At 36.1% G+C, this 17,926-nt stretch overlaps 2 protein-coding genes and 1 long non-coding RNA gene across 5 annotated transcripts; 2 read left to right on the top strand and 1 right to left on the bottom strand.

The window, feature by feature from the left end:
* Positions 1–54: 54 nt before the first annotated feature.
* LOC113298256 lies at positions 55–3,928 on the top strand. The gene is made up of 4 exons (XM_026546950.1): positions 55–2,510; positions 2,608–2,881; positions 2,974–3,164; positions 3,465–3,928. The coding sequence occupies exon 1, from the start codon at positions 79–81 to the stop codon at positions 1,267–1,269; it is 1,191 nt and encodes a 396-aa protein (XP_026402735.1). The 5' UTR covers positions 55–78; the 3' UTR covers positions 1,270–2,510; positions 2,608–2,881; positions 2,974–3,164; positions 3,465–3,928.
* Positions 3,929–5,855: 1,927 nt separating this feature from the next.
* LOC113298255 lies at positions 5,856–12,738 on the top strand. 2 transcript variants are annotated; one of them, XR_003334124.1, is made up of 2 exons: positions 5,856–8,135; positions 12,172–12,738. It is a non-coding gene; the product is annotated as an uncharacterized LOC113298255 (long non-coding RNA). The 2 variants fall into 2 exon arrangements; XR_003334123.1 differs by having other exon boundaries at positions 5,857–6,521.
* A 269-nt stretch (positions 12,739–13,007) lies between these two features.
* Positions 13,008–15,653, bottom strand: LOC113298254 (60S ribosomal protein L13-1-like). Of its 2 annotated transcripts, none has more exons than XM_026546947.1 (5): positions 15,520–15,653; positions 14,878–14,993; positions 14,646–14,779; positions 13,828–13,986; positions 13,008–13,463 (listed from the first exon to the last, which is right to left on the bottom strand). In XM_026546947.1, exons 2-5 carry the CDS (start codon positions 14,984–14,986, stop codon positions 13,242–13,244), a joined length of 624 nt encoding a protein of 207 aa, XP_026402732.1. In that variant the 5' UTR covers positions 14,987–14,993; positions 15,520–15,653; the 3' UTR covers positions 13,008–13,241. The 2 variants fall into 2 exon arrangements, with proteins under 2 accessions (XP_026402732.1, XP_026402733.1); XM_026546948.1 differs by having other exon boundaries at positions 14,878–14,991; positions 15,517–15,606.
* Positions 15,654–17,926: the final 2,273 nt, after the last annotated feature.

The following is a 17,926-nucleotide window of genomic DNA, read 5'->3' as shown; positions in this document are numbered from 1 at the left end:
ACAGATGAATTAGGTTCTTTTTTATCGATCTCATTTCTGAATAACGGACGATTTAGTTTTGCTTAGAGAGTCTGAGTGATGGAAGAAACAAGAGTTAGGCTTTCTCACGAACAATCATCCAGTAAAAAAATGATAAAACCCCTAAACCCTCATTTATCAGAGGATATCTGCCTTGCAATATTTCTCCGTTGCCCTTTAGAGGATATCTTTAAGTTCAAGTGTATATCAAAGGTATGGAATTCTAATCTCTCTAGCCCTAGTTTCATTTACAATTGGATGCAGTACAATTATTCTGATGATCTTCCATGGAATCTGCTATACAAATATGAAAGTGAATGTTGTGTTGCACATTTGTATTCTCACTCTCGATTGATTTCGAATCATTCTTTTAGATTTCTAAATCCAGATAAAGAGACGGTAACGCCTTTATGTTCGAGTAATGGTTTAGTCTTATGTGCCAAGAGGATAAAAATTAAGTGGCATTATTATGTTTGTAATCCACTCACCCAAAAATCGTTTTTACTTCCTATACCACCAATACCTCATTTGAAAAGTGCAACCTGTTTCACATGCGAGATTTCTTCTGTATCCACAACATACAAGGTTTTGCGTATACCCCTCCCAGATAAAAAGAGATGTGACAGTTACAAATATCAAATTCAAGTATATGCTCCTGGTTTTGAGAAATGGAAAGTCTATCATATTCCTGCTGCTCAAGGTGTCAAATGGGGACTAACTAACTATGACAGTCCTGTAGTTATGCAAGGTGAAATGTTCTATTGGATGGAAAAGAGAGAGACAATCATAGCTTTCAGTGAAACTGGTGTTTCTGAACTTAATTTACCTGGCTTTGCTTATAATGTTAGTAATTTAGTGCGCTGTCTTGGGGAATCCGAAGGAATGATCCTTTATGCTCGTATTAGAAGACGAATTGAAAGAGAGACTTTAGAACTAAGTGTTTGGGAGCTCAGGGAGGAGAACTTCCTCTTGTTGCACAAAAATATTCCATTATGTGGTCTCTTTGCAAGAATGAACAGCAAATTGGATGGTATTTTATTGAATAATGGTTGGGGTGACCGAATCCAGGTCAGTTTTAGTCCGGCAGACCGAAATGTTATTCTGATTGGTTGCGAAAATTATGTTTGGATGTACAACATAAACACCAAAGTATATTCTGAGCTCCGCCAACCTTGTTCCGCCACTGACAATTATTCACGTAGTTGTCCACCTTTAGCATTGAAGGCAATGCCGACGATAGTTCCAACTTGAGAGACGTAGCCCCATACTGTTAGTATATTGAGAGGATCTGAAAATAAATATGAAGAACATCACGGTGTTCGGATACAGGAGGACCATGCTCTTGTTATCGCTGCTCAGCTATCCAGTCAGCATATTACTGGTATCTTTCTTGCTCTTGCTGTGGCTTACTATCGGTATCAGTTACGTTGATTTGTGTTTGAGTATATAGACTAAGATTATACTGTTAATCCCAGCATGTTTGGTAATTTGTGTTGAATATTGGATATATCATCAGTCACATGGACTACTACTAAACCTCTTGGTGCTTCATAGTTGTTCTTCGGGATGTGCAGATTAGTAAATTTTGTCTTGCTTCCTTATTGTTAGATATTGTTGTCTGACTAGCTGCAATATTCTAGTTAGTTTGTGTATTGAATGGAAGATGTTGGTTTCTGGTGTCTCTTTTGGGAATCGTCTGCCTGACAAGGCAATTGATTTGGTTGATGAAGCATGTGCAAATGTAAGGGTTCAGCTTGGTATTGGTCAACCTGAGGAGATAGATAATTTGAGAGAAAGCGGATTCAAGTAGAAGTTGAACTTAATAGGTTTTCTCAATAGTGTTGTCTTGCTTTGTTATGCTCCCACTTTATATGTTCGAAAGAAGCTGGATGATTTGGGAAACACCATTCTGCCATTGTTGGTGACGTACAAGAAAGAGAAAGCTTTAATTTATGAATTTCGAAAACTTTGACGGAAAAGACAGGAAATAACAGTTGCGGTTGACCTAAAAATAAAGGGGATCTTGTTAAAGCTGCAGACTTGCAGTACGGGGTTCTTCAAGAAATAGAAGTTGCCTTAACCAATCTTGAAGGAAGCATTGGTGAAAACTCAATGCTTACGGAGGCAGTGAGACCTGAACAAATTGCAGAAGTAGTAAGCTGTTGGACCGGTATTCCATTTACGAGACTCGGGCAGAATGAAAAGAAAAGATCGATTGAGATTGGTGAGAGGTTGCACAAGAGAGTAGTTGGATAAGATCAAGCAGTATCTGCAATGGCAGAGGCTATTTTGAGGTCTAGGCTGGGCCAGGTCGACCACAACAGCTGACAGGATCATTCCTCTTCTTGAGACCAAACTGGTGTTGGTAAGATTGAGCTAGTGAAAGCCCTTGCTGAACAGCTCTTCGATGATGAGAACCTTCTTATCAGAATAGATATGTCTAAATACATGCAACAACTCTAGGTGTCTCGGTTGATTGGAGCTTCTCCTGGGTAAGTTGACAGCAACTGTTATTATATTCTTTTTGTACGCACATCTATTTTTGAACTCTCATTGCTGAGGTGGTTGCGCATTTGTGTTATATTTCAGATACGTGGGCCATGAAGAAGGTGGGCAGCTTACAGAAGTTGTAAGGAGGAGACCTTACCGTGGTTATATTGTTTCATGACGTTGAGAAGGCTCATACTTCAGTTTTCAACGCCCTCCTCTAAGTTCTTGATGATGGTAGACTGACTGATGGCCAAGGACTCACGGTTGACTTTAACGATTCAGTTATCATCATGACCACAAACCTTGGAGCCGAACACTGGACTCATGGGCAATGCACAATGCAGACAGCAAGAGAGAGAGGGTGATGCAAGAGGTAGGAACGATTTGTACCGCTGTGCCACTTCATTTTTGTGGAGATTTCGGAATCTTATCACTGACTGTACATTTTTCTGTTGATGCATGAAGGTGAAAAAGCACTTCAGGGGCCAGAGCTGCTTAATCGACTTAACAAAATTGTCGTCGGCGATCAATTGAGGAAAGTAGGCAGATTTCAGATGAGAGACGTGGCTTCTTGCTTGGCTTAGAGGAGAATTGCACTAGCCGTGTCAGATGCTGCATTGGATTTGGATGTTGTACTGACTGAAATCTACATTCTGGTATGTGATCTATTCAGTAGTGTGCTTTTATGTCTTGGTCACGAGAACTTGTTTCTTCCACCTGAGTTATCCAATTGTCCTGATAACCTAGTTTATTCATCTTGAGTGATGGTCCTGATGTACATGTGATGTTATGTATGCGCAGATAATGCATCTTAAACTTATACTTGCGGATATATAACGTGACTTAGGTTTAGGATTACGAGTCTGGATTATGGAAACAGCAAAAGTTTCTGCAAGGTTATATACCTCGGGCGAAGTATTCCTGCTATTGCTTACAATCTTTTTGTCTTTTAACAGGTTTACGGTGCTAGACCAATCAGGAGGTGGCTAGAGAAGTGGTGACAGAGTTGCCAAAAATGCTTGTTAAAGAGGGGGTTGATGAGAACTCTCCTGTGTATACTAATGCAAGTATAGATGGAAATGAATTTTCTCATCGAGTGCATCATACAGGGTAATAAGATATTGACAAAAATAAAATGCTTCTCTTTTTATTATTGCCAATCAAGAAGCATCTCACAGCTTAGATATGCTGTCCTCTTTGACTTTTAGGCACAGCTATTGTCTTCCTCTTCCGACGGGTAGTCTAACATCATCCGGTGGTCCTATAAATGTCTTTACATTTTCTTTTCCTAGTGCTTGCATTGAGACGAAACTGTTGACATGTGATAATGGTGTTCGCCATATCCCTATGTGTACATCTCCAGATCTCTGTTGAAGTTGTTTATTCTACCGAATATGTGCATGATAATCAACTATAACTGCACCCCTTTATTCTTAATGAAAGTTAGTTATGAAGTCGGATCATGAATTCAATTGCGAAGTTGAACTCTTTGCTCCAACTGTACAACTAAAACAAAAAGCCTACCACCAAGTTGGATGGCACCGACAAGAACTGAACAGATTCAAATTAATCAGACTATTTTAGTTCGAGTCTCACGGATACTAGTGAGACTATATTTTAGTCTTTGTGAATAATTTTTCCTTGCGTTTTTAGGGGCCACTCAAAAGGAATTAGGAGCCACCTTTTTATTCCCATCCATTGAAGGAGGTTAAGGGGTGTCTTAAAAATAGAAAATTGTCTATATTGTCCTCCACCTTTATACTAAATCTAAACCTATATCCTTTATTTTCATAATCATATCATTCCTCCTCTTCTTCTCTTTTCTATCCATTGAAAAAAAAAATTCATCATTTTAATTTTGATTGAAAACAAAGATCGTCGATCAAACAAATGTTATGATTGATTGTTTAAAATTAAAACCCAAAATTCATTAACCTTAAAGTTGAAACTTAGAACATAAAAAAAAAGGAGTTCAACAAAAAAAATGAATAGATGATAGTAGTTGTGATTCAAAATTAGGATTTGATTACTTGAAATCAAAAAATTGATACGAAAATTTTCTTGGATTTACAGTAGCAGAAACATAATCGGTAGATAATTATCTATTTTACCTACCGATTATGGTTGATGTTCTTGGATTTACACTAGCAGAAACATAATCGGTAGATAATAATCTACTTTACCTACCGATTATGGTTGATGTTCTTCGTTTTTTAAGAACATCAACCATAATCGGTAGGTAAATTGATCGATATCTACCGATTATTCTTGATTCTAAAAATTAAATTTCTCTGTACAAAAAGTTACGCACAATCGATAGATAATGAACACCATTAACTACCGATTGTGAAAGTAGAAAATTTTGAAAATTTGAATTTGAGGTCATGAACACAATCGGCAGATAATAAGCATCACTTATTAACACAATTTACTTCCGATTATGGTAGTACTAAAATTCGAAAATTTAGTATATTCGGAGGTTAAAGTAACACACTTTACTACCGATTATGGTAGTACCAAAGTTCGAAAATTTTAGGATTTTGGCAAAATCATATTTTGGGGCCAATATACATTCGGAAGTCAAATTTACTACCGATTATGGTAGTACTAATATTCGAAAATTGAATATATTCGGAGGTTAAAGTAACACACTTTACTACCGATTATGGTAGTACCAAAATTCGAAATTTTAGGATTTTGCAAAATCACATTCTGGGGCCAATATACATTCGGAAGTCAAATTTTTCTACCGATTATGGTAGTGCTAAAATTCGAAAATTTAGTATATTCGGAGGTTAAAGTAATACACTTTACTACCGATTATGGTAGTACCAAAGTTCGAAAATTTTAGGATTTTGGAAAAATCTCATTTTGGGGCCAATATACGTTCGGAAGTTAAATTTACTACCGATTATGGTAGTGCTAAAGTTCGAAAATTTAGTATATTCGGAGGTTAAAGTAACACACCTTACTACTGATTGTAGTATTAACTACCGATTGTGGAAGGGTAATTTTACCACTATGAAATATGCGAGATAAGGGCTAGCTTCAATTTACGTTTGGGTGACCCTATTTGTTTTATTGTTGGCCCCTAGTTCCTTTTGGGTGGCCACTAAAAATGCTAGGTAATTTTTCATATGCAGCATTTTGCTTCTCTTTGTGAATAACTAAAAAATATTGTTTGTCAAACTTAGAATATAGGAAGTTGAGTTGTTCATATATAAGAGACTGAATCTGTTAATTGGTGATAGCATTAGAGATCTAATTCGTGATTTATTCTGAAAAGGTATTAGTGAGACAGATTATGATCTACTCCGTGGGAGCATAAGTATTTCAGGTCAATTTGGTTCATATATACTTTAATTTGGTTATCTGCATTTCTGAATAATAGCATTTTCTTCTTAAACTAGGTTTTGTCAGGTGTGTTTTTTCTCTCTGAAACCAAATCACGAAGACATTTTACTAATAAAATTATTATTAGCAGAATTCCTTAATATCCATCTAGTATATCCAAAAGGCAAAGCTGGAGGTTTGGAGATAGTAGTTCATTGGAGTGTCAATATAAACCTAGAAACCTAATTAAAAAAAAATCATGGCATTTTTAACAGGAAATCTCTGTTAAAGTAATGCCAAATGATATGGAATGGGTAGTCATAGGTGACTTTAACCAGGTTCTAGAACAATCCGAGAAACAAGAAGACATTTCTACAATTTGGAAGCTGAGGCTTTCAAAAAACTATTGGCAAGAGCAGGGCTTTTTGACTAGGGATATAGAGGTAGTAATTTTGGAAAAAAGGAAAATCGCAGAAGTGAAAATTTCACCTCCTCTTCTTTCTCTCTCTTCTTTCTTCTCTCAGAAATGGAGTAAATCCTCCTAGGATAAGCTTGGGGGCTTAGTTAAGGTAGCTAAATAGGAGACGGGATTGAGAGTTACACTTGCCACACAGATTTCGGTAGGACTTGGGAGATGATTTCTAGTAGGATAAAGGGCCGATCAAATTGATTAAGCAAAGGTTTGTTTTATTTCGATTTCCTTTCATTTTGATGTCTTCTTGTTTCCCCTCTGTTGGGTTTGTTGCCTCTGTTATTTTTTTTCGATGAGTTCTTAGATCTCTGCTGAGAGATACTACTCCATGAATTTCTTTCCCTTTGGTTTAGCTCTTTGTCGATTGAGCTATTTCCATCTTGCTTTTGTTCACTTGCTTTAATTCATTTGAAAATTTTTGTTTGAAAGACTACATAGTAACAATAACAGGGATGAATTTGGGTGCTGACCTAATTTCCCTTGTAAAATCTAAACCGTGTAGTAATTTTAAAAGGGATGAAATTGGCTTTTGAGCTAAATTTCGTTGGTTGTAAGATGAATTAGTAACACTATAAGGGATGAATTTAGGTTCTGACCTAATTTCCGTTGAAAGACCTAAAAGCATATAGTAAATCTAAAAGGGATGAAATTGGCTTCTGAGCTAAATCCCGTTGGTTGTAAAAAGAATTAGTAACACTAAGAGGGATGAATTTGGGTTCTGACCTAATTTCCCTTGTAAGACCTATAAGAAAATCTAAAAGGGATGAAATTAGCTTCTGAGCTAAATCACGTTGGTTGCGAGACGAATTGGAAATATAACAAAGTTAAAATGGGATGAACTTGACGAATTGGAAATATAGTAATGTTAAAACGGGATGAACTTGGCCTCTGAGCTAATTCCCAATGTTTGAATGAAATGAAAATTCTTGTTTGTTTTTCTTCTGGAAGGGATATAAAATTTCTCTTTGTCCCTCGGAACAAGTAATGTATCTTGTTTCCTGGGTATGCATTTGAGTGACTAAAGTAAACCCATTCTTCAATCCCTTGTTAATCTGCACAGTGATTTTCGAATTGATTTCAAGTTGGGGTACCATTTTGGTTTTAAGTTTTATGTTTGAAAAATGTTTGTAACCTGTAGTCGTCCAAAATAAAATAAACTAAGTGACTGTGAGCCCATCGGTTCGTATTGAAGACGACATGTTGAATTTGTCAGTGTTAATTGGTTTATTAAAATTTACAAGTTGTTGGTATTGAAGATGAAGAGTTGAATTTGTTGGTGCTAATTGGTTTATTAAAATTTTACAGGTTATTTGTGCTAAATAGTTGTTAGGTCTCTTCTTATTTGGTTTTGCGATCGCAAGTTTTTAAAAAACAAAATTTTGAAACTATGGATTTGGAGAAAATTTCCCTCATATTTGTTAAATCTGTTTTATTTCATTTTCTGCTTGGCCCTCTAATCTGCCCTTTTCTGGATCCGGAATTAGTCGTGTTGTCGTTTCTTGAATGTTGGAAAAAGAACATTTTCAACCTAAATTTAACCTCTGTGTGGTAGAAGAAATTCAAAATTTAAATATTTCAATCCCTGATCCAAGATAAGCTAACCCGAAACAACTCCCAGGTAAGTCCTATTTTAATCCTTTCTCTCAGTAAATTTAAAATAGAATAGTGATGTACTTGCTCCTCTGCTACTAAATTCTTTTTCAAGAAATCTGGACCTAGCTATTGTGTTTTCACTGCTTAGTAAGTGCTCAAGTGTTCCGGTACTGACTCCAACAAGTGCTGTCTATTATATTAACAAACAAGACTTCACAGCAGATTACAGGTAACAAAAGCTTGAGGGTCCCTAATTGTTTCTTGCAGATCAGGTTGTATTTCTCTCAAGCTTTTGATTTCAAACCCTTTTATTTAAAGATAGTCCTTTGTTTTATCTTGTGTTATGCCTTACAACTTTACTGCATCCTCTTCATGCTTACATGTTAGATCTTGGTTACACTGCTTGATAAGAATACAAGCAGTTCACTTAGATACTTCAGTTAGTCAGTTCAAGCTTACTCACTTCTTTCTATTGGTCTGAGTGCTTTATTCTTCAAGGATATTCTAGTTATTGACTGCTTTGGTTCCCTCTAGTTTTTTTTAAGGACACAAACCTTACACTTACTATTTTGGAACCTCCTAGTTCTTAACAATGAAAATTCTGGCATGGAACACACAGGGGTGTGGCCAGAAAAAAAACTAAACAACATTTAAACACTTTACTAAACATTGAAAAGCCAGACATTTTGTTTCTATCTGAAACCAAATCTCAAAGGCCATTAGTTAGAAAAATTTAAACTCCTTTCCTAACCATCATATTGTAGACCCAAAAGGTACAGCTGGAGGCTTAGCCCTTGCCTGGGTTGACGGATTCCATTTTGAAATTGTGCAATGGAATCTCAATATGATCAATGTTCTTGTCAAAAACAACTACAATTCGGTTGAATGGCTTCTAACCTGTTTTTATGGATCTCCAAAGCATGATATGAAATTAGAGGTCATGGGAAATCTTGAAAACATAGCACATAGAATCAACCTTAATTCAATGCCTTGGTTAGTTATAGGTGACCTAAACATCATCTTAAATAGTGAGGAAAAAGAAGGGGGACTTCCCTTTAACAGAACTAAGATGAACCATATTTTAAATTTAATCCAAAGAACAGGCTTGGAGGACCTGGGATATAAAAGAAACATCTTTACATGGAGTAATAATAGACAAGGCATGGCCAATATCAAGCAAAGGCTTGACAGGGCCATGGAAAATGCTCAGTGGAACATTGAATTCAAGGAAGCATCCCTTGGAAACTTAGTTGCTATTGGTTCATATCATGGACCAATTTGTCTCTCTTTACAACCTGTTTTTATTCCTCTCTCTCATTGTTTTAAGTTTTATGATACTTGACTAAAAGAACCTCATGTATTGAGGTTATCAAGTGCTCTTGGAATCTTAGTACTGAAAACACTACTTTTGATTTGTTAGCTAACATTTCAAATCTAACTACTAACCTTAGTAAGTGGAAAAAAGATGTCTTTGGAAAACCAAACAAAAAGATAAAACTTCTTTTAAAAGTAATAGATAAATTGAAGGCTAAAACTCCATCCAACTGTATAACTTCTTTAGTAAACAAAAAGCTATTAGAACTAGAAGTTTTGTACGACACTCAGGAGGAAATATCCAAACAGCAGTCTAGCAACAATACGATAGCTTTGGGTGAAAGAAACACTACCTTCTTCCATGTAACTACTTTGAAAAGGAGAAAACGTAATAACATAGATTGTATTCAAGATAAGAATGATAATGTTATCTCTAGCAGACCAGAAATCGCTGAAGTTCTTACTTCACACTTTGCTGATCTCTTCACTGAGAATTCCACTAACTCTGACGATCTTATTTTCTCACACATTAACCCCTGCATCTTAATAGAAGAGAATTATGATCTAACCAGCATTCCAAGTCCTGAGGAAATTTGGGATGTGGTCAAAAACCTAAAATCTAACAAAGCACCGGGACCAGACGGATTCCCGGTGAGTTTCTTCAAACACAACTGGGGGATAGTGGGTCCTAAGCTAATCGTTGTAATCCAAGAGTTTTTCAGGAATAGGAAGCTTCACCCGGAATTAAACAAAACTTTTTTGTTTCTAATTCCTAAGAAAAAGCATCCTAAAAATCCTGCTGACTTCAGCCCAATTGGCCTGTGTAACACGCCTTATAAAATTATTGCAAAGATCCTAGCAAATAGACTAAAAAAATCTTTAGAAAAAATATTCTCTCCGCTTCAATCGGCCTTTTTTTTCCTCTAGACAAATATCAGATAATATTATACTAGCTCATGAGGTGGCTCACTCCATGAAAAAAATTAAGAAGAAAACAGGCAACATAGGCTTAAAAATTGACATGTCGAAAGCTTTCGACAGGGTCAATTGGAGATTTTTTATTAAAACTCTAACAACATTCGGATTCTCGGAACATTGGTGCAAGCTGATCTACCAATGCTTATCTACTTCTTCCATTGTTGTTTTGCTTAATGGCCAACCTTGCAGTGAATTAAAACCTTCAAGAGGAATTAGGCAGGGAGATCCATTATCTCCCTACCTATTCGTTCTTTGCATGGAAGTTTTTTCCCGCTTGCTAAGCCATCTACAAAACACTAAACAAGTTCAGGGAATAAAACTGACACCCAAATCTCCTCCTATCTCCCATCTGTTTTTTGCAGATGATCTGCTTTTGTTTACCAAAGCAGATTTAGGAAGCTGTAAAAACTTGTTAGAAGCTATACACACTTTTAGTGTTGCTTCTGGACAAGTTATCAATTTTGAAAAGTCAGGGCTCTTTTTTAGCAAAAAGGTGCATAACAAGCACATAGGGATTATTTGTAGAATGATGAAGATAAAAAAAATCAACATTAAAGATACACATTTAGGTGTACCCTTGTTTATAGACAGATCAAAACTAAAAGCTTTTGACAATATCATAGATAAAATGAAACAAAAAATAAGGAATTGGCTAGGAAAGATTCTGTCGCAACCAAGTAAAATGGTGTTGAATAAGTCTGTTTTATCTAGCATGCCGATATTTATTATGGGCTGCTTTGTCTAGCCAAAAAAGATAACTAATAGAATAAATAACATACAAAGGGACTTTTGGTGGGGAAAACACACCAACTCTAAAGGCATTTACATAAAGTCTTTCGATTTTTTATGTAACCCTATAGATCAAGGTGACCTAGGATTCAAAGAAGCTAATAAAGTGAACCAAGCAATGATCAGTCGCATAGCTTGGAGACTTGTGAGTCATCCTGATGACCTTTGGGCTCAAATTCTCAAAGGCAAATACTTTAAAAAGTCAGGAGCTCTGCACTCCAAGAAGAAATCTCAGTCTTCTTGGATCTGGAAGTGCATTTTACAAGGGATTGCTCATATCAAACAGTATAGTATCTGGGAAGTGGGTAATGGTACGATGATAAACATTTGGGATGATAAATGGCTCCAGCCAGAGCTCAGACTTTGGCTGAGTCATTTCCTACTAGAAACACATCTATAACACTTGTTTCTGAGCTCATCGACTCAAACACACATAAGTGGAACATTGACTTGTTAACCTCTTTATTTGATAACTCAACAGTGCAGGAAATTACTAATATCAGATTATACACTACCAATGAAGGTGGTCTGAAAAGGGACAAACTAAGATGGACCTTGACAAAGAATGGAGAATACTCTGTCAAGTCTCTCTATGCAAAACTTTCTAACCCTTCTAACTCCATCCCTGTTAAAACAAAAAAAAATTGGAAGGGTCTTTGGGCAATGGATACTTCACAAAGGATTAAACTATTCATATGGAAATGCATTCAAGATGCACTACCCACTAGACTAAAAGTTAGATATGTTGAAAACAAAAGTGTCTGTTCTGTGATAATGCTGTTGAATCTACTTGCCATCTTTTCTTTGATTGTGGTTATGCAAAAGCTATCTGGAATCTACAGCCAATGGCCTATCAGGGAGTATCTCAAACTCTAAATTCTCATAACCATACTTTCTTGCATAAGTATAATGAATGGATAGAAGGGGATACAAATTGCATCTCAATGGCACTTGCTTCTACCAAGTGTTGGTTCATATGGAAAGAAAGATGCCTTAGAATCTTTGAAGATAAATCTAGAACTCCTGAGCAATTAGCACTATGGCACAATCTAATGACGTTCTCATTAAACGTATCACTTTGTGGCAATTTCCAAAAATCAACACTATTAAGATCAACTGTGATGCATCTTGGATTTCGGAACATACTAATGCAGGTTTTGGCTTTGTGATTCGCAACTGGACAGGGACTTTCAAAGGAGCTGAATCAGGAACCTTCAGAACCTCCACAGCTGAAGAAGCAGAAGCTCTAAGTCTCCTACAAGCTACAAACTGGGCCATCACAAAAAACCTTCAACATCTAGTCATTGAGGGTGACAATCAGGCAATCATAAAGCACTTACAAGGGGAAAATTCTACAATCCAGTGGCAGAGTATGGCAATTTTAGAAGAAGTAAACAGGAAAACTGAACTATTATCTCACTTTTTGGGTTTCAACTTCGTAGATAGGAAAGCTAACAGAGTAGCTGATCTTTTAGATAAGAAGGGAAGGAAGAACAATAGACATGAATCTTGGCTAGAACAATCCCCACAGTTTTTGTTTCCCTCGATTGCTTTTGATACTGCAAAAGCTTATGCACGTTGTAATATTAGTAACTCTGCTGTAATTTCTCGAGAAATAACTAATCTAGGAGATTCAGTCATCGGAAGATCGATTCACTCTGAATTGGTCATAGAAGAGACTGAATCAAATGATTAGTTTCTTTCTGTCGTTATCAATCTACTTTATCTTCAAAAAAATAAATTAACAGAAACCGGAACAGTATTCTCTTGTTACTTCCATTGGAACTAATGAAAATATTCAGTCATGGTGTGCTCAAGCTTGCTGAAAGATGGTCTCAATTGAGGAAGACACCAATTGAATTCCAAGGTCATTGAACCCTGGACACAATTTTGAGCAAACCCAGTTCCAGAAATCTAGATTCCAACCCCTAAAATGTACTTAGTCTTCAACACATCGCTGGAGTCAATTGGAACAAAGACAAGTCTCAGCACTTATCCTGAGGGGCAATTTGAACTGAACTAATAGAAAACTAGCAATAACCATGTCATATATGAGCTAACCAAAAATTTTCCAAACACAAAATAAACGGAACGGTAGTATTTGAAGTACAAACTGCATTAACATAACTTATGCAATGTCTAAGCAAAATTAAGAAGTCCATCTCCTGGACAATGTCAATCAACCAAGAAGAGATCTTCGAAATACTCTACCACTAAAGACTATTTCTTCAACTGGGTTTGGCATAAACAGGCTCTACTTCTTGTCCTCCTTCTCTGCCTCAGCTGCTCTCTTCAACCTCTTTCCCATGTGTCGCTTGTTGGTACGTTCCAAACGAAGCTTCTGGTAAGCTTTGACAGACTTCATCTCCTTTGTCACCTTCACAAGCTCAATTTCTGGCCTCTCACGGGTGATGGGCATGAAGTCACCAGTTACCTGAGTAGCTGATGCCAACTCCTCAGCAGTAGAGTCACCGTTCTGAAAAGAAAAGGACATATATTTCATATTCGGCACACTACTCGTGTTGACACACTACTTACGACAGTGCAAACAAACAAAGTTCAAAAAAATCACAAAGTACTGCTCATATGGCGGTCACATGCATATATGTTTCCTAGTGAAATTCTATCATAGATCACAACAGTTCAGTATTAGCAAAAGGTATACATCAGCATGGATACAAATGATTTTTGGTTGAAAATCAAATGAGGACCAAGTACTTGGAAAGCAACACCATGGAATGTAGCAGAACTATAACATAATTGTAATCAGATATTCAATAGACAAGGGAAAAAAGTAAGAGAAAGTAGAACAGACAAATAGAAACAGAGAAGTTATATACCTTAGGTTTGCCTGCACGCCTTGGGAAGACAACCAGTTTGGCCTTGTATGTCTTAAGACGCTGAACATTGGTTTGTAGCCCTTCCAATGACTTGTTTCTACGCCTGTGGTCCACAGCAATACCAATAGTAGGAGCAAGCTTTTTGGGAATTCCAGCACCCTGTGAAAGCAAAGATAGAGAATTAGATACGTAAACAGATGTATTATAGAGGATATTTTCAAACATAAACATAGTTTACTTTCTCACTATAAATTCGTAAACCCTTCAGAAACTCGCATATATCTAAACCTAAAGCCTAAATATGGATAGGACATCTTATAGATACATATTTGATATTTTGAACTCTTTGTAACCAGTTGAAGCAATAATTTGCAGCACCGTGCATTGACAGAAAATTAAGAGCACATGAAAACATCTAGCAAAGATAGAGAATTAGATACGTAAACGATGTATTATAGAGGATATTTTCAAACAAAAACATAGTTAACTTTCTCACTATAAATTCGTAAACCCTTCAGAAACTCGGATATATCTAAACCTAAAACCTAAATATGGATAGGACATCTTATAGAAACATATTTGATATTTTGAACTCTTTGTAACCAGTTGAAGCAATAATTTGCAGCACCGTGCGCTGACAGAAAATTAAGAGCACACGAAAACATCTAGTAATAGCGAAAATGCAATGCCCAAAAACTCTAAGACTATAACTGATATCATGGTATCTAAGGTATATTTAACCAAAGATCAAGAAACTATGAACTGAGCATAATTATTGAAATAAAAAGTTATAAGTGGTTGAAGCTTTAAACACAAACCTTGAGTTCTTCTAGAGAGAAACCCCTGCCTGCCCTGACTTTCATGTTGTACTTGAGGGTTTGCCCATGAACAATAGGGCGAAGAGGTCCTGATGTTGGCCTAGGGAAAACTTTCACAGCCTTCTTTTGACGAGCTGCACATATAAACAACAGAATAGAGATTTGAAAACCCATCCCATATATGATTTTATCATTTCATTAAAAAGTATTCAATTGCAAATCTCATGCATACCAACACGTCTCCTGGTTTTGCGAGCAGGTTGGTTAAACCATGTTTTCACATAGTTTTGCCAATGCTTCTTGAAGTGACCATTGGGGATAACATTGTTATGCTTCACCATTTTTTACCTGCGAATCAAAAAAAAAAATCTCAGCTACTAATCACCAGAAAACCAAAGAAAGATCAAAACAACAATACCAGCTACTGATTAATTGATAACATCATTTTCAAAGTTAAACTAGCTCATAAAATAGTTAGCACTGAGATTTATTTCTTAGTAGTAATATTCAACCACAAGTTATTATACGATTAAACCCTAATCACAAACAGCCTCCAGAAAAGAAAGAGAAAGACCCCATAAGAAAACCTAGTACAAACCCTAACAACATAGTTGAATCAAGTACAGAACTTCTCATCAGATCTATCCATAACCAGGCTTACAGTCGAAAACCATGAATCTTCCATTTCTACCTTAATCTATAGAAATAGGAAACCTTAAAATCAAATGACTGCCGCTTTCCGAAACCCTAATTATTTCTATGCGACACTGACAAAAAACAGTACTACAAATACATTTTAGACGACAACAGATTGAAGTCATAATCAAGATCCCGAAGGAAGAAGAAGAAAATAGAAATCTGAAGTTCATATTACCTTTGAGGAGATGGATGTGATACTGGAGTTTCTTGAGAATACTCTTGGTGTCTGCCTCCTTCAGAGACCGAATCACTTAGGGTTTAGGAATTTATAGGATATCGCATTGGGCTTTATCTGTCTATTATTTTCTTATTGAACCCTGAAGGGTAGTAATATTTTAAGTATACAACTGTAATTATGCATACATTAACTTTTACTCCACTTTGTGGTGATTGTGTGATTCCCACGCTTGGAAAAGGGTCTTGTTGGAAATTAGCTAATTTCCATGCTGGATGGAAATCATGCAATCCGTTCCCCGGGAATTCTTAGATTATCTCACATTTTCGGGATTAATTTCGACTTTTGTTAAAGGGAAAGTAAAAAATGATCCGAGGAGAGCAAAAATTAATTGTGGTCGACTCGTTAAATTCGCCTATCCAATATGATTTTCTAACTCGGACCAAACTACCCATACTAAATTCACCTACTAATCACATGCACACCTCGCACCCATTCCCTAAACGGCTCCCCAACCCTCCATGGCCAATCCATAGGAATACAGGAACCCTAACTTCAAAGACTTCCAACTTCTTCCAATCGAATCAACTTTTCGTAGACATATAATCATCCGTCAGGACAAAGAGTTTCATGTTTCAGTCCATTAATTATTTTTTTGTTATGCTTATGTGAATGATCTAAATAACAAAACCTCTGATCAGTGATTTGAAAGACGATAGGATAAAGACAAATAAAAATGGAAGACGTCTAGGAGAAATGGGTGCCTGGGTTGTACGTTTCATCTTTTATCATCATCGCAATACCAAATAAAAAAAAAGAACAGAAAATCTCTTAATATCATCTCGGATTATAAGCCTCGTTCTCAATATCAATTCTCGTGTGAGACTATTAATGGCAGAAATCAAACACGGTATCAGGCTTAGCCATTCATTAGGTCATTAGATAGCGAGTCATTATGTTAAAACGATAACCTCTCTTTTGGTCATGGGCCCATCATGCAAGGGTAGTTCTGGCCGAATTAGAAAAACTGTATTGGGTAGGTCTAGTTAACGAGTTGACCACGATTTTTGCTCTCCTCGAATCATCTTTTGCTCTCCCTCTAACAAAAATCATTAATTTCATATAAAATTCAAATTACAACGAATTTGAGGCCGATATGTTTTTCGAGCAAAGCTTTACAGTTCTATTAAATATTAGTGGATCCATATGCCAGTGTTTCGGTTGTTGGTTTTCAAAGTGGCAGATGGCGGTGTTATATGCCTATGATTGTGCTCAATTTTGGTATGACATTATAATTTTCTAAAAAGAACATATTATCAAACTCATTATGGTGTGGGCTTCATAGAAAAATTGGCGTTAAAATGATGAGAAAGTGTAAGAATAATCATGTCAACGGATCATTCCCTTTAGTTTAATTGGTGAAACATATATGTATTAAGTATACCAGTTAAGTGATCACGTGTGGCACGCCTGTGTAGTAATCTGTAGTTATTTTCAAAACCCTAAAATATCATTTGGCCTAAAATGGAACCGGACATGTGTTGTAAGATCAGAGATTTAATTTTAAAGTCACAAATAAAGGGTATATATATGAATGAATGGATAGTAATCAATATGGGGTTGATGTGGTGTTAGATGATTACATGTGCCCTATAATTCACTCATCTCTATTTCTCAAAGATTTACTTTTTTTTATCGAGCATAAACCACATCCGTCGTTAATTATATAACAAACCAAAAAAATCTACACCTTAAATTTCTTCTAACAAAAGATAAATAGTAAATTACTTATGCAAATTGATGAATACGTATGTTTACTGCATCAAGTTCATTTTAATCGACAAGTAAAGTAGATATATCAACATGGACACTCAACAACAAGCTCAAGTTGTTGATGGCACCAATTTCTCAAGAGAAAAAATTTATTCACAGCGACTGGTAATACAGGGTAGGGATTTGTGCGGACTGGTGATGGTGGTTCAAATCTTTGAGTGAAGCTTTGATTTCTCTTGTTGCAATTTTCACAAACAACGAGAAAAGTTGGTGGTCGGTAGAGACTTTAAAGCCGTTTTGTTTAGATGCTTTCATAGCTCCTTTAATTTTAAGTCCTCAAATATCCAAACAATCATAATCCTTTATAAACTCAAAAACATTCATCAGTATTCATATGTTCATCATGGCAATCAGCGACATTACCATACGTTTATTGGCCAATTGCATGCAAAAGTTGACACTTAATCTCCACAAACATGAGTCCCCCTTAAACACCATCTGTTTCTTCACCAATTCATTGATTAATCATCTTATTCAAGTATGAATAGCAAGGTCTTAGTTTTTTTTTTTGACACCCCTCTAGTAACAAATTGAATACTTTATATATGCTCGTACACATCTATAAAACTATCCA

Source organism: Papaver somniferum, chromosome 7, assembly GCF_003573695.1.
Source record: "Papaver somniferum cultivar HN1 chromosome 7, ASM357369v1, whole genome shotgun sequence".
NCBI classification, from domain to species: domain Eukaryota; kingdom Viridiplantae; phylum Streptophyta; class Magnoliopsida; order Ranunculales; family Papaveraceae; genus Papaver; species Papaver somniferum.
This window is presented reverse-complemented; position numbering and strand designations above follow the sequence as displayed.